Below are 16185 nucleotides of genomic sequence, written 5' to 3' on the forward strand. Positions count from 1 at the left end.
ACAGGTGAAGACATAAGTCGGAGCAGATATCAATATGTACGCGTTGGATCAGTAATCGAGCGGTAATAGGAATTTACTGGTGATCTGGAAGTAAGGGTCTATGTACTGAAAGGGAAAGTGTATATCTAAAAGAGGAAAGAGGTCCAGTTGAATGGAGACATTATGGAAGGGGACCGGTCGAGTGGTCGAGCGGAAATGTAGGAGCGGAATGCGGACTGTGATCGGACGGAGCAGAGGATGGATGAAGCGGAGGGGGTCAGAAAGCAGAGCGGATATTAATATCGGAGCGGTCAGATCAGGTATATGACACTCACCTGACACAGAATTTTCAAGCTCTGGCATTGGGAAGAAATCTCATATCAGCTACAAGAATCTCTTCTTCCACCACAAGAAAGTCCTCATTATGAAATGGGCTATGAAGCTGTTAAGTTGTGCTTAAGGCAAGGAGAACTCACAGGGCTTGACTCCAGCTTGTGAGCTGCACCCCTTACCCAAGTATGTGCCCTTAATTTCTGGAAGGTGGAAAGGAAGTCCAACAAGGTCTGGGGAAGTCCACAAGTCAGATGTAGGGGGAGTTTGGCGGAACTCCGGAGGGTCAGGAGTAGAAATAGAGCTGGAGATATAGTCTAAGGATTGAATCCAAAGACTCAGAGATGGACAGGAAGAAAACTCAAGTCCAGAGAAACAGGAATGAGCAGGAAGTAAGATGATATTTGAACTGAGGAGGTATGGAGTTTTACAGGAGTTTATATCCTGTAGGTATCAAGTAAGTAATCAGTAAGCATAGTGAAAGGTTATGTATGAGGCATGTAGAAAGTCTATTAGTAAGTATATAACAGATCAAAGAAATGGAGTCAGAAATGAATACAGAGACAGATCAGTAAGCAAGGCAGAAAAGTGTATAACCAGTAACCAGAGAAAATGAGGTCTTAAAGGAGATAGGCATAAGGTTAGGTTTAGATCCAGAGAGGAAACCAGAGTGCCAGAAGACTTACATGGGCTTATAGCTCCCAGTTACCTAATGCAGTGTTCAGTATCTTGTCTTCCTTTAATCCTAGGAACAATACTGGTGGGAAAGGCTTGTATGCCAGGTCTGTAGCTGTTAGATACCATGCTCTGACAGAGAAGTGGAGGGGTCAGGGCTTGGCTTCAGCTCTTGTGCTGCACCCTTAGCCGCATACGTGCCCTGATTTTGGAGTAGAACTGATGCTGTCAAATGATAGGATGGTTGGACTGCTTTGGTCTGATTGAGGGTCAGGGAAGTAATGACGACTAGCAGCAGGCTGACTAGTAGGTGGGTGGATGGGGCGGAGAAGTGGATAGGTGTCATATACCAGATCTGACTGCTCCAGCATCATTGGTATCTGCTCCGCCTGATCCTATCATCTGCTTTCACCTTACTTTTACATTGCTTGTTCCCTGCCCAGTGCACCCACTCCACCACCTTGGTCAGCTTATTTCCTGTATCAGTTCCATTCAACTGGACCCCTTTCCCCATTTAGGTATATACTTCCCCCTTTGGTACATAGCTCTTACTTCTCAGATCACCAATTATTCCTATAGGCACCCGATTACTGATCCATTGTGATTTCCTAACCTTATTGCAATTTCCTGTAAATGCTTGTGATTGTCGTGTCAATTCTTTAGCCAAAATACGACCCAAAACTTGACACCTACTTCCATCCTCACCCATGTCAAGGCCCCCTCCACATTGTGATGAGGATATGTCAAGAATCCAGCGTGGTGTAGGAGAGCCCACCCCTTGACAGTGAAGTTTTCTGGATGTACCTTGGATGAGATTGGGATGTTATATGTTGTGTGGTTCCACCCATGAATAAGGCCATGATCGAGATTTCTATCCTTGTTGTTAGTTGCATTGGAGAGGTGGGAGATGGAATGAAACATACTTCAAGGCATCTGGGAGTGATGCCTGCATGAGTGGAATGTCCAACACACATTGTATCGCTTCTAGATCCTTCATGAATTTGAAGAAATCTTTGAGAAGCCCCGCCTTAGTTACCCTTGTATGATCGATTGCATGGGCCATGACATCTGATCATGCAATCAGTCTCCAGCATGTGTTTTGGTCGACAATGAAGCACTACCATGCACCCATACAGCCCTATTTGGCGAGATTGCATTGTATTTATCCAGAAACTCTGCTGTCAATTCTTTGCCGACAGCATGATTTCCAATCTCTCTAATAGTGACTGACTTGTTTTACTCAGTGAGTTGCTGATTGGATCCAGCATGTTGTGTATTGGAAGGTCATTATTGGAGATGTGAACCACATATTTTGAATCCAGTGAAGACGCTGGACATTGAGCAAGGTATTTGATGATTGGGATGTCGATAGTGTTGCAGACATTGATATTGTGACTGTCATACACTGCTGGCAATATTGTAGTGTGTCCATAGTTCCATTGTACAATAGGACTATTCTTTGGGACCTCTGTCCCCAACAATCCGATTGTCAAGTCATGTGGTCTTGCAGCCGACATGTCTGCTCAGTGTGCTTGGATAGGGCTATGTGCATGTCGCTATTGTAGATCGTCAGTGATGGTACAGTGTACAGCTGAAATGCAGGGCCAATTAATCTTTATCACACACATTTGTGCTGAGAGCAATCATGATCTAATTGAACTGGGCAGCAACTACTGTACTAATAGATATTACACATGCTACACATCTCACATCTTTATCATGCTACACAGTAAGTTACATACCTACACTTCCACATCCACCATAAACTTGAAAGCGAAGAATTCATATATCATTGACATTACATAATGTGACATGGTAAATGACTCGGCCTCTGCGATACAATACTTTACACAATTAATGTCATCCTGTCCAAGATTCAAGCAGGATTCACTATTTCAACACTTGAGATAACAACACCTCAATGTACTGCTCATGCACATAAACCAACACTGGGGAATTTGTGAAGTCATTCTGGTGTTGAAGCAACAAGTCCTCACATTTGAACCTCATGTAAGACCCCCAATAGACATGTCGCTCAATGAGTGAGTAGGCATCCTGGGTGGATCTACTCCAGAATTCTCAGAATCACTATCACTCTCGCTGATATTACCCTTGTGTGGACTGTCCTGTGTGAGAGGGGGCTGACTCGTTGAGGAAGAGCCACCTTCCATATCATGGTCATGCATGACACGAGATGTGAATGGCATCCACTGGGCTGTTGCAAATTTGCCAATGGATGACACAACAGGTGATGAGGGACGATTAAAGAGCTTTGCTATCCTGCTCTTGGAACACTTTGGATGCCCCGTCCGCCTTGACTCTGTTTGAAATGGTGTGAAAGAAGGTCAGATAGACGTGGGCAGTTCAGACAGAACAGATACATTACCTTTGGGGGAGAGAACGTGCTCGACATGGCCCTCTTCCATTTTTGCTGATCTGTTCCATCTGGAAGGTCAGTCGACTCTGAGATGTCCATATCATTGAGGGCCCCTGCTACATCTCCATCATCATCATCACCATCATCATCATCAACATCTCCTTTGGCATCCACATAATCAGCATGTTCATCATCATCATCATGTGACAAGACCTGCAACCAATTCAACTTGTCGTGCAATATCATGCTAATGTCAGGGTTAGTCAGGCAATATTCCCAGCCAATCACATACCTATGAATAGGAGTCGGTAGTTCTGGTAGAGGCCTAAAGTTAGGGTGACTACTTCCGAGTTGCTCTTCATATGACGCCTTTCCCAGCTCATGGAAAATATGTGCTAAGTATTGAGGATGCGTGTCGATGTGCACAAGCATGGAATACAGATGGTCCATCCCTACTGCATCATTGAAATTGGTGCCGTCATTAATCTCAAGACACCCAGGACTATCAGGAATAAGTGTTCCGTCGACATCCCCATCAATTGGATGATTTGCCACCTGTCGCAATCAAAGCAGGATCCATGTCCCAAGCTTCAAGAAAATGTGTGAGTTTCCTTTCTCAAACACAATCCTGTTTCTCCCAGTTGTGAAGGGTGGGTGGGAGCTCAACATCATCATATTCCCGTGGATCCTCCTGCCTCATGTTAGGCTGCACATTGTCTTATATAGAGGTATGGCAGACTCACAACGGTGCCTGTGGTGTGTCCAGTGTTGAGATTATATTTATCCTGGACTACATCAGCCTAATTGATGCAGTGAATTGACAGTCCAGAATCACCGAACGATGACCTTACCTTGTCGCCTCTCAACACAACCTTATGGGGCTGCTTCTGTGATAGCACATCTTTCTGCAGGTTGTTAGTTGATATAATTCTGTCGTCCTAGTGGGACATACCATCTTATTTGTGGTCTCTGAGTCAAATGCTGATCGTCCATTTGCGGTCAATAAGACATTCACTTTGTGCATGGTCTGCATGCCCTGATTTCCCCCATCTGTATCATACTTCTCTGTGTTAGATCATTTCAATAACATCGATAGGTCGTTACACACAATGTCAGGTGTTGAATATGTGGCAGCATTGTCGTCGACATCCTAGTAGACACGGTGCATTAGACAAGATAGCATTTGCATATGGACACACAGACTTCTTCTTCAGACTCGACAATTTCTTTTGATTTTCCTTTGGCGCTGACAGCCCTTGTAGGACGCTTCGTGCGAGCCTGACCCTGCTGAGTATTTGGAAGTTAGTACATGTGCATGCAGTCGATCAGTGAATATGTACTATGTCAGTAGTGGCATGTGTTGTGGCGCTTCTGCGAACATCCTAATCAATAAGTGTACTGATGGGATTGCCATGGTCAGTTGATCTCCCTGAGACCAACCTTTGCCTGATGGCTGCCCTCTATCATTAGGTGTCTTTTTTCTGTCCTGCTTGATATGGAACAAATTTGCAGCCTCGTCAATATCATCCTCCTCTAGGTGAGAGGTAGTGCCTGAGGATGTTGCAGACCCTATAGGGGCCACAGTTGCTTTGACCTTTCTGGTGGTCCTACTGGTCACCTTTCCCTTCTGTTCCTGAACACCAGGATCGAATTGAACTGCCTTCTCGAGCTTCACCAATGTGCCCACCACTGGACTGCTGGATTTGTACTGTCCTACTACATTGTCAATCATATTTTCCACTGAAGCCTTGTGCATCCTGGTCGTATCACCACACATGTCCTGGTCCTTGCATGATAATGTATGGTAGTCTGTAGGACTGAATGAATGATGGATCAGCATGAATGAAACTGTCAAGTATCTGGCTGTCATGCACGTGTCTTGATAGGTGCATAGATCTTCTGCTTGTTTTAAAATCAGTCCATGTGCATTACATCCGTCTCAGCTTGACATGCTGCATTTTCTTATTGAATACGTTGCTGTTAAATGCCATTGTAAAATGGTAGTCGAGATGAGCCGAACACCATGCTTTGTCTGAACCAGGGGCATCATCCTGTACCTCTTTGCAGAATGCCAGCAGTACCTCACAGTAGTAATACATGATTGACTTGTAGGTGGTGCAGACAGATTCAGGTGAATTCTCCAGCTCAAGGAGTGCCCGGCAGGTACGCTGATATATATGAATGTGATGAAGCAGTAGCCATAATGCAACATAGCATTGATTCGGGACAGTCACCTATGTACTTCCATTGTATTGGCCAATAAGGGGCATTGCACACAAGATCACACACCTTTTTGTTGTTGATGTAGAGTGTCAGGGTAGTGCCAGCCTGGGCCAATGAGAATTTGTAAGCCAATATGGTGTCTATCACTTTCAGTGTGTGCTTTTGTAATTCAAGAACAATGGGATTCTCGGTGGAGTACTTCGACAGATCCATTGTGAAACAATGTTGGTGGAACAGGTTCACAATATGGCCCTAGGAAAATGATAAGTACCCTACCTTTTGTGATCACGTGCATAACTCTTTCTTCCACTCACCATCTATCCATAGCTTCAACATGATTGCTCCTGGTCATTTAGGTCACTACTCTCGCCCAACTACAACAAAGCATACCCCAAAGGCCAAGTCACTCCATTCCCCATATGAAAAGCTGACTCCCATTCTTACTGACCGGGACAATGACATCGATATGACTATGGATGATGAAGTTGATACTGGGCAGCAGTTAGAGCCACGTGGAATCCAGGATGCCATTGATGTATGTATTCTTTCAATCATTGTAGTGTGTGACTAATAACCTGTAGGACAGCATTGTATGTATTGTCACGATGTTGGCTCATACATATGGAAGTGTATGAGCAAAGGTTGTGAGATTAGGGTTTGTGTTGTGAAGGCTAATGAAGATCATGGATGTGTTGATGTGTTCCCAGAAGAGCTCACAGGTCAGGTCCAGGTGGATGAGACAACCTTTCGGTGTCCTAAATGTTATCCTGCACAGTCATTGCCACTCCCCGTATGTCGTTGATTTCTCATTGATGAAATGTGCTCGTTGACCTTGAATGTTCCTAGTACAAGATTCAAGGATATGCGGTGAGACAGGAGTTCATCCACCGCAACTACTTCCCCCTCCTTTCTGTGTTCTTGTCATGGAGCGGCTTCAATCAGGAATACACTGCGGATGTTGTCTGACGGACCCTCCAGGAACACTTCCACCTTGTTCCCATGAGGGTAAGCCATTCAATATTATCACCCAAATTGTATTTGAAAGTCATGCCCATAGTTGAGGATAGCCACTCACAAACTTAAAGGTGGAAATAACTGTCCAAACACTGTCAAGCCTGATTTCGAGTGGCTTGTGAGCCTCGAATACCATCGCAACCTGCTCATGTTCATTGACACCCATTCAGACACCAACACCAGGGATCTTGTGGTTTCTGGCAATGTGACTAACTCAACTTCAGTACCAGTACATGAGGTAAGCCACTCAACCACATACCCTACAGCAATTCTCAAGTTTCTTCATTGTCCCTCTCCTAGCTCCTGGAAAATTACTTGAGAGTTCACCTTCTCTCGTGGTGCCAAGCAATTCAAAATTTAAATAACAACTTCATTGTCAGGCCATTCATTCATGGGATCGTTCTTTGCTCCTGCGGATCTACGGGGAGAGTTGCTGCAAGTGTCAACCATTTGAAGAAGCTCGTTGAAATGTGAGTTAGAAGTGGAATTCTGTCAATGTTGGTTCTTATATATCACATCCAGGGATATCTTTGATTTCATTTTGTCCTTTGCTGGCGTGTACACTGTTAGAGACCGTGCTTGAATGGAGAAGGGGAGGGGTTGGGGCTTGGCTTCAGCTCTTGTGCTGTCTGTGCCCTTAGCCGAGTACGTGCCCTGAATTTGGAGCGGATCTGACGATGTCCGATGATAGGATGAGTGGACTGCTTTGGTCCGCTTGGTTGGAACGGAGGGGAGCAAGGGGAATAATAGGGGAAGTCAGAGAAGTAAGAGCGAACACTTTAGAGGGTGGCTCTTAAAGTTGGAGTGGAGGATCAGAGGTGACAACAAGGTATACTTGTGTCTGGAGAGGGAGCAAAGTCCTACGGAAAATTCCCACTAGTAGAGACAGCAGGAAGACAAGTAATATTAAGACTGGGGTGTAGCTAAGTACAGGATATGTTTTATATACTTCTAAGTAGGAGGCAGTGACTGGTTAGTCCTTGGTAGGAGGCTATGTACCAAGTTGTGAAAAATATAAGTCGGAGCGGATATCAATATGTACGCGTCAGATCAGTTAGTTGAGCGGTTATAGGAAGTACTGGTGATCTGGGAAGTAAGTACTAAGTGCAAATGGGGAAAGTATGTACCTAAATGGGGCAAGAGGATTTACAGTAGAATGGATGATGTGGAAGGCAACCGATGAGGCGGTTGAGCAGAGCCATAGGAGCGGATGCAGAAGCTGACTGGGCCATGTGGAGGGTGAATGGAGCGGAGGTGGTAGGAGAGCGGGGGAAGTAGGACATCAGGTGGAGCGGATATTAATATTGACGCAGCAGTCGGATCAGGTATATGACATACACCGTGGATTTGCTTGTTGTCCCAGCGCTTGGTTGCTTTGTTGAAAATGTATACATATATGATATGGACCCATGGACGGCACTACTACAATCATTCGGCAAGGATAAGCATGCCCTGAACAGTACCCCAATCATGTTGTTGTTTGTGCAAATTTGGACTCTTCCCAACAATACCCAAGAACATGTCATTGATACCCGCATATTGGTGTACTCTAGATGTTCCAATGAATCTGTTAGAATAACCAGATGAACCAAGCCACAAGTGAGCTAATGAGAGTGAACAGGACTATAGTCCAGTGTCAGTTGCTGTTGTGTTGTGTAAACTAATGAGTGTACTATACCTATAGTCCAGTGTCAGTTGCTGAAGAGCAACCAACACAGGACTTGCTACCTATGGGCGAGTCTATGTAAACAAGTGTAAACACTGCCTAAGTAAGTAAGGAATTCACATCACATGCTAAGTGAGAGTCCAATAGAAGAAGCAACATCATAACACAAATAACTCGCACCATAAGGTGCTCAATCACCACAACTAACAGAATCTTTGTTAGAATAACCAAGTGAAGCAAGCCACAAGTGAGCTAATGAGAGTGAACAGGACTATAGTCCAGTGTCAGTTGCTATTGTGTTGTATAAACTAATGAGTGTACTATACCTATAGTCCAGTGTCAGTTGCTGAAGAGCAACCAACACAGGACTTGCTACCTATGGGCGAGTCTATGTAAACAAGTGTAAACACTGCCTAAGTAAGTAAGGAATTCACATCACATGCTAAGTGAGAGTCCAATAGAGGAAGCAACATCATAACACAAATAACTCGCACCATAAGGTGCTCAATCACCACAACTAACACAGTGGTGGACAAGGCCACAATGCTTTGAAGCTTTGACGACCAGGAGACAGTACCAAGGCCAATCTTGACCAGGTAGCCACCAGTGGAGCGACCAGTGTCTTTGCATCCACCATGATCAGCATCAGAGAATGTGGAGAAGAGTTCGATGGAATTGGGATCAGGAGCATAGGTGATGGAGTAGTCTGCAGTGCCTTTCAGATAGCGAAGCAGGTGCTTGACAGCTTGCCAATGGGCAGGGCCAGGGTTGGAGTTGAATCGAGCTAAACAGCCAACAGCGTAGGCAATGTCTGGTCTGGTGGTCTGCTCTGCATCAAGTCGAGTCAATGCCTCCCTATAAGACAATGGCTCGGTGGAAGAGCTGGTAGACAAGGCAAGCTCAAATCCTTGAGCAAAGTCAGCATCCTCAGTCTCATCATCAACAACATCAGTCAGCTGAGCTGGAGAGAGCTTCCACCAGTCTCTGGGAGGTTGCCTATTGCGTCGAGGGAGTCTGGCACCAATGCCTTGTTAGTTGTGGTGATTGAGCACCTTATGGTGCGAGTTATTTGTGTTATGATGTTGCTTCCTCTATTGGACTCTCACTTAGCATGTGATGTGAATTCCTTACTTACTTAGGCAGTGTTTACACTTGTTTACATAGACTCGCCCATAGGTAGCAAGTCCTGTGTTGGTTGCTCTTCAGCAACTGACACTGGACTATAGGTATAGTACACTCATTAGTTTATACAACACAATAGCAACTGACACTGGACTATAGTCCTGTTCACTCTCATTAGCTCACTTGTGGCTTGGTTCACTTGGTTATTCTAACAATTAGTGGGTCAGTGTGGCGCTAGTAGCTGAGTAGAGAGGTACCATACCAAGGAAAATTTGTTCTTACAATGTGTCCCAGTGTTCATGGGGCCATGTGTCTTCTTGCTGGCAATATCTATTGCAGCTAAACTGAAAGTTTCGAGATTGAAGGTAGTTCCTGCAAGCTTCGATCTGTGTTTGATCAGATAGTCCAGTAAACCATGAATCTCTGCTTCATTCAAGATGACTTTCAGTGCTGCTGGCACCTTGGATTGACACTCCTCTTGAGCGATCTGCATTATCTGAAATTGTGTACAGAGTATGATAGCAGCAACAGCTGCATAGATATGCTTTCAATATTGATGGTCGATATGATCCTTGGCAGTAGTGAGTGTAGTCATGGTCGGAAAGAAAGAAATTTCAGACTCTGCACCAGCTGGTTGTATGCCGCCAACTAGCATTTAGAAAATTTTGGCTCAATATTGGTTACCGAACTGGCTCTAAGGTGGAGTCTGAGGGGCTTGGCTTCACCTTGTGCACTGCACCCCTTACCTGAGTACATGCCCCTAATTTCGGATTGTACTCTGACATAAGTTCTATGAGCTCCAACAGGATGTCAGAGGGGAGACTCTCTGAAGGAGGGCCAACGGACTACCAGATGAGTGTGGGAAAGTCAGGCAGAAGTTGTGCTGTCCAACAGGGGAGGTGCTTGGAACCAACAGTAGAAGTGGAGCAGATGAGACTGCTCGGATGAAGTCCAAAGCAGAATGGAAACAAGGAGGTGTTAAGGACCATGCTCAGGGGTCAGGCAGAGTCCAAGGGGCTTGGCTTCATTGTGTGTGCTGTGCCCCTTACCTGAGTATGTACCCTGATGCCTGTGGGCCAATCAACTCTACTGGGCACACCTACACCTGGACCTATCTTGGATGGCCCATCTTACTTGGCAGAATCTCAACTTTGGGTGTCCATATAATATGGGAAGTATTCACTGTATTATGTGATCAATCCAGGAGGAACAGGAATAAGCAGAATCTAGGATAATATTTGAACTTAGGACATACAGAGTGTTACAGGAGGTTTATATACTGTAGGTATCCAGTAGGAGAATCAGTAAGCAAAGTCCAAGGCTATGTACAGAGCACATGGAAAGCTGATTAACACAAAAGATGGATCATATTCATGAAGTTAGAAATGAACTAGGAGAACAGAACATAGCTTAGAGATGAAAGTGAAAATGAATAGGGGAAACAGAACAAAAAGAAGGATGGGAATGTATATAACCAATAGCTGGAGGAACAGGGGATATCCAGAAAGGGAAAGGTCCAGTATATGGACATATACAGACTGAGATATTGTTAGATACTGTGCTTAGATGTCATATACCTGATCTGACCACTCCGATATTGATATCTGCTCCACTTTCTGACCACCTCCACTCCATCCATCCTCCGCTCCGTCCAATCACAGTCCACATTCCACTTCTACGCTTCCGCTTGACCGCTCAAACCGGTCCCCTTCCATAACCTCTCCATTCAACTGGACCTCTTTCCCCTTTTAGATATATACTTTCCCCTTCAGTACATAGACCCTTACTTCTGGATCACCAGTAATTCCTATTACCGCTCAATCACTGATTCGACACATACATACTGATATCCGCTCTGACTTATGTCTTCGCCTATGTAAAATACTTACAAACTATATCCTTGGTACATAGCTTTACTACATATTACTGCTCAATCACTGATCCGACACATACATATTGATATCCGCTCTGACTTATGTCTTTGCCTGTGTAAAGCACTTACAAACTATATCCTTGGTACATAGCTTTACAACATAGTTATCCTGGTCACTGCCTCATACATAGAAGTATATAGCATATCCTGTACTTAGATATTTTCCTCAGTCTTAATATTACTTGTCTTCTTGCAGTTACTACTTGTGAGAATTCTCAGTAGGACCTTGCCTCCTCTGGACACAAGTTTCACCTTGTTGTCACCTCCGACCCTCCAACCCTCTGCTCCGACTTAGAGCCGTGCTCTAAGTCTTCTCTTTACTTCTCCGCCCCTATCAAGCATTCCCCCAGCCCCTTTCCACCCTCTGCATTATCCTCTGCCTCCTCTGCTCCTATCAAGCATTCCCCCAGCCCCTTTCCACCCTCCCCATTATCCTCCGCCTTCTCCACCCCGCTCCTAGTCGGTCTGCCGCTAGTAGCTCTTACCTCATGACCCTCAAAGCGGACCTAAGCGGTCCACTCGTCCTATTGTCGGACAACGTTGGACCCGCTCCAAATTCGGGGCACGTACTCGGCTAAGGGCGCAGCACAAGAGCTGAAGCCAAGCCCCGACTCCTCTGCCTCTTGAGCTGGCACGGTACCTAACATTAGAGGAAGAATGTCATATACCAGGTGCAACCGCTCCAACAATATTAATATCTGCTCCGCCCGACCCCATAACCCTTCTGCTTTTCCCCCATTTCTGCTCCACCTGTCTCCACTCAATCCAGTCGACCTCCCCATCTGCTTCTGCATTTCTGCTTAACTTCCTTGTTGGTTACCTTCCATATAGGTTCCATTCAACTGGAACCTCTTTCCCCATTTGGGTATATACTTTCCCCTTTGGCACATAACTCTTACTTTCTGGATCACCAGTAATTCCTATAACCGCTCAATTACTAATTTGTCATGTACATATTGATATCCACTTCGACTTATGTTTTTCTCTATAGTAATACTGCCTCCTTACTTAGAAGTATATAAACATATCATGTACTTAGCTAGTTTCCTTAGTCTTAATATTACTTGTCTTCCCTCAGTTTCTACTGGTGGGAATTCTCCATAGGACTTTACTCACTCCGGACACAAGTCTCATTTTGTTGTCATCTCCACCCCAACTTAGAGCCATGCTCCAAGTTTAACTACCCTTACTTCCACCACACCATAAACCAATCCCCTTGTCCCCTTCCACTCTGACTCACTTCCCCCACTCCATCCACTCTGCTTCTAGTCAGTCCATCGCTAGTAGCACTCTACCTCCTGACCCTCAAAGTGGACCAAATACCAGCACTCAGGAGTCACTTGGGTGATTTCTACTGCCACAGATGTCTACTATAACCGGAAGACTCTATCGGATAAGTCTGAGTTTGTCGTCACTGCCTCAGCTAATGCCTCACCACCTAAAATAGACTTTGACGCTGTCAGTTCCCACCACTACACTTATCATAAGCTTCTGCTCATTGACCACCACTGTTATATCCCATACCTCCGTATCCGGAATTCCGGATCCCCTCCACTAAAGTCTGGTCCTCCGTCCTGTTATTTTGCCCAGTGCTCCGCTCTCATCTCTAGACTCACCCCTATCTCCTTTTAGAATAGCTATTGATCCGGTTATTGGTTATGTCCTTTCCGCTATGCTTACTGATCCGACCACTCCGACGATATTGATATCTGCTCCACCCAACCTTACACTCCTCCCACTTTCCTATCACATCCGCTCTGTCCACCACCCGCTTGATCCAGTCGGTTCCCACATCTGCTCCTACGCTCCCGCTCAACATCGTCTCCACTCCACCATGACCTTTTTGCCCCATTTAGTGTTAGAATAACTGTGAGGACCAAGCCACAAGTGAGCTAATGAGTGTGAACAGGACTATAGTCCAGTGTCAGTTGCTAAAGAGCAAGCAACACAGGACTTGCTACCTATGGGCGAGTCTATGTAAGCAAGTGTAAACACTACCTAAGTAAGTATTCACATGCTAAGTGAGAGTCCAATAGAGTGATCAACATCATAACACAAAAAACTTGCACCATAGGGTGCTCAATCACCACAAATAACATTTAGGTATATACTTTACCCATTGGCACATAGAACTTACTTCCTGGATCACCGGTATTTCCTATAATTGCTCAATTAACTGATCCAACACGTACATATTGATATCCGCTCTGACTTATGTTTTTCACCTGTGTCTACTTACAAATTATGCTCAGTACATAGCCTCATACCAAAGACTACTAAATCACTGCATCATACATAGAAGTATATATAGACATACCATGTACTTAGCTACTCCTCAGTCTTAATATTACTTGTCTTCCCACAGTCTCTACTAGTGGGAATTCTCGGAAGGACTTGCTTTCTCTCCAGACACAAATTTACCTTGTCATCACCTCCAACCCTCTGCTCCAACTTAGAGCCACACTATTAGGTACCGTGCTGGCTCAAGAGGCAGAGGGGTCGGGGCTTGGCTTCAGCTCTTGTGCTGCGCCCTTAGCAGAGTACATGCCCCGAATTTGGAGTGGGTCCGACATTGTCCGACGATAGGGCGAGTGAACTGCTTACAAGTGGCGCGCTGACTAGGATCGGAGCGGAGAAGGCGGAGGATAATGAGGAGGATGGGAAAAGGGGCAAAGAAGATATTGATAGGGGCGGAGAAATAAGAGGGACACTTAGAGCATGGCTCTAAGTTGGAGTGGAGGGTTGGAGGGTCGGAGGTGACAACAAGGTGAAACTTGTGTCCAGAGGAGGCAAGGTCCTACTGAGAATTCTCACAAGAGGTAACTGCGAGAAGACAAGTAATATTAAGACTGGGGAAAATATCTAAGTACATGATATGTTATATACTTCTATGTATGAGGCAGTGACCAGGATAACTATGTTGTAAAGCTATGTACCAAGGATATAATTTGTAAGTACTTACACAGGTGAAGACATAAGTCAGAGCGGATATCAATATGTACACGTTGGATCAGTGATCAAGCAGTAATAGGAATTACTGGTGATCCAGAAGTAAGGGTCTATGTACTGAAGGGGAAAGTATATATCTAAAAGGGGAAAGATGTCCAGTTGAACGGAGATGTTTATGGAAGGGGACCAGTTGAGCGGTTGAGCGGAAGCGTAGGGGCGGAGTGCGGACTTGTGATTGGACGGAGCGGAGGATGGATGGAGCGGAGGTGATCGGAAAGTGGAGCAGATATTGATATTAGAGCGGTCAGATCAGGTATATGACACACACTCTAAGTATTTACTCTTACCTCTCCAACCCACCCAATCAATCCACTTGCTCCCCTCCATCCCAACACTCTTCCTCCGCTTCTAGTTGGATGACCACTAGTAGCATTTACCTCCCGACTTGCAACATGGACCAAAGTGGTCTGCCCGTCCTATCATTGGACATTGTCAGACCTGCTCCAAATTTGGGGCACATACTCAGCTAATGGTGTAGTGCAAGAACTGAAGCCAAGCCCTGACCCCTCCGCTTCTCAGCCCGAGCACGGTTCCTAACAGTGTTCCCCCATTCTGCCTAAGATTGCCGTGTCCCTTCAATGCCTCGAGTCCTATCATCAGATCTGCTGGCACAAACCATCCTTTAGTGTACAAGCCATGGTCAAAGTACTCTGTGCCCTTCACAACGTACATTTTTTGTATCATGTACCTAAATGTATTGTATTTATAATATCACATTCTAGTGCTCATATTTTCAAGTGCTGCAGGATCAATTCACAATTGCTTTTGATGTGTATCTTGATATCTTACAACATGTTCAAGAATTAGCCAACATTGCATTGAAACATGATGGCCCTCATTGGTGCATGCTTCACTCATGCCCTGCATGTAATTACAAGGTACATTTATTATTATATGATGAAGAGAAAATGAACCATGCTACAGCAAGAGAATGAACTGACATTGATCCCTGTGAGGATGGACAGTATGGATGGCAACAGCTCATTGAAATGGGTCGATGGCTCTGGACACACTGATAATGATGTCTTCAAAACATCCTATTTGATTCCTCCTAACAAAGTTCATATATTCAAGACACAAGTCTCAACTTGTTGTCACCTCTGACCCTCCGACCCTCTGCTCCGACTTAGAGCTGTGCTCTAAGTGTCCCTCTTATTCCTCCGCCCCTATCAACATTCCCCTTGTCCCTTTTCCCAGCCTCCGCATTATCCTCCGCCTTCCCCGCTCCTACCAAACCTTCCCCCTGCTCCTATCCACCCTCCACATCACTCCCCACCTTCTCCGCTCCGCTCCTAGTTGGCTTGCCGCTAGTAGCTCTTACTTCCCGACCCTCAAAGTGGACCAAAGCGGTCCACTCATCCTATTGTCGGACCTGCTCCAAATTTGGGGCACGTACTCGGCTAAGGGTGCAGCACAAGAGCTGAAGCCAAGCCCTGACCCCTCTGCCTCCTGAGTCGGCACAGTACCTAACATTGATGCAATTCTAGGTAAATTTTTGTATAACAACTACAAGCAGGCGCTTGTGATCATTGATGACATAATGTTAGGTACTGTGCCAGCTCAAGAGGCAGAGGGGTCGGGGCTTGGCTTCAGCTCTTGTGCTGCGCCCTTAGCCGAGTACGTGCCCCGAATTTGGAGTGGGTCCGACATTGTCCAACGATAGGACGAATGGACCGCTTGGGTCCGCTTTGGGGGTCGGGGAGTAAGAGCTGCTAACGGCAGACCGACTAGGAGTGGAGCGGAGAAGGCGGGGAACGATGCAGAGGGTGGATAGGAACTAGGGAGATATTTGATAGGAGTGGAGATGTTGGAGGATATTGCAGAGGATAGGGAAAGGGGTGATAGGAGGGTATTGAT

The 16185-nt window shown here is 45.4% G+C and overlaps 3 protein-coding genes across 3 annotated transcripts; 1 reads left to right on the plus strand and 2 right to left on the minus strand.

Moving 5' to 3' along the window:
* Nucleotides 1-1635: 1635 nt before the first annotated feature.
* EDB91DRAFT_1079672 (uncharacterized protein) lies at nt 1636-2501 on the minus strand (the record flags this gene model as incomplete). Its single annotated transcript, XM_041315159.1, has 3 exons — nt 1636-1855; nt 1908-2052; nt 2216-2501. 3 exons carry the CDS (start codon nt 2499-2501, stop codon nt 1636-1638), a joined length of 651 nt encoding a protein of 216 aa, XP_041180034.1.
* Nucleotides 2502-3246: 745 nt separating this feature from the next.
* On the minus strand, nt 3247-5797 carry EDB91DRAFT_1079673 (uncharacterized protein; the record flags this gene model as incomplete). The annotated part of the gene is made up of 10 exons (XM_041315160.1): nt 3247-3304; nt 3366-3608; nt 3654-3916; nt 4105-4161; nt 4213-4299; nt 4470-4511; nt 4561-4648; nt 4702-5178; nt 5294-5529; nt 5651-5797. 10 exons carry the CDS (start codon nt 5795-5797, stop codon nt 3247-3249), a joined length of 1698 nt encoding a protein of 565 aa, XP_041180035.1.
* Nucleotides 5798-6050: 253 nt separating this feature from the next.
* Nucleotides 6051-6550, plus strand: EDB91DRAFT_1079674 (uncharacterized protein; the record flags this gene model as incomplete). The annotated part of the gene is made up of 4 exons (XM_041315161.1): nt 6051-6119; nt 6166-6174; nt 6213-6374; nt 6431-6550. The coding sequence occupies 4 exons, from the start codon at nt 6051-6053 to the stop codon at nt 6548-6550; spliced, it is 360 nt and encodes a 119-aa protein (XP_041180036.1).
* Between the last annotated feature and the right edge of the window lie 9635 nt (nt 6551-16185).

This window comes from Suillus paluster (genome assembly GCF_016628075.1).
Source record: "Suillus paluster strain FC165 chromosome Unknown EDB91scaffold_11, whole genome shotgun sequence".
Lineage (NCBI taxonomy): Eukaryota > Fungi > Basidiomycota > Agaricomycetes > Boletales > Suillaceae > Suillus > Suillus paluster.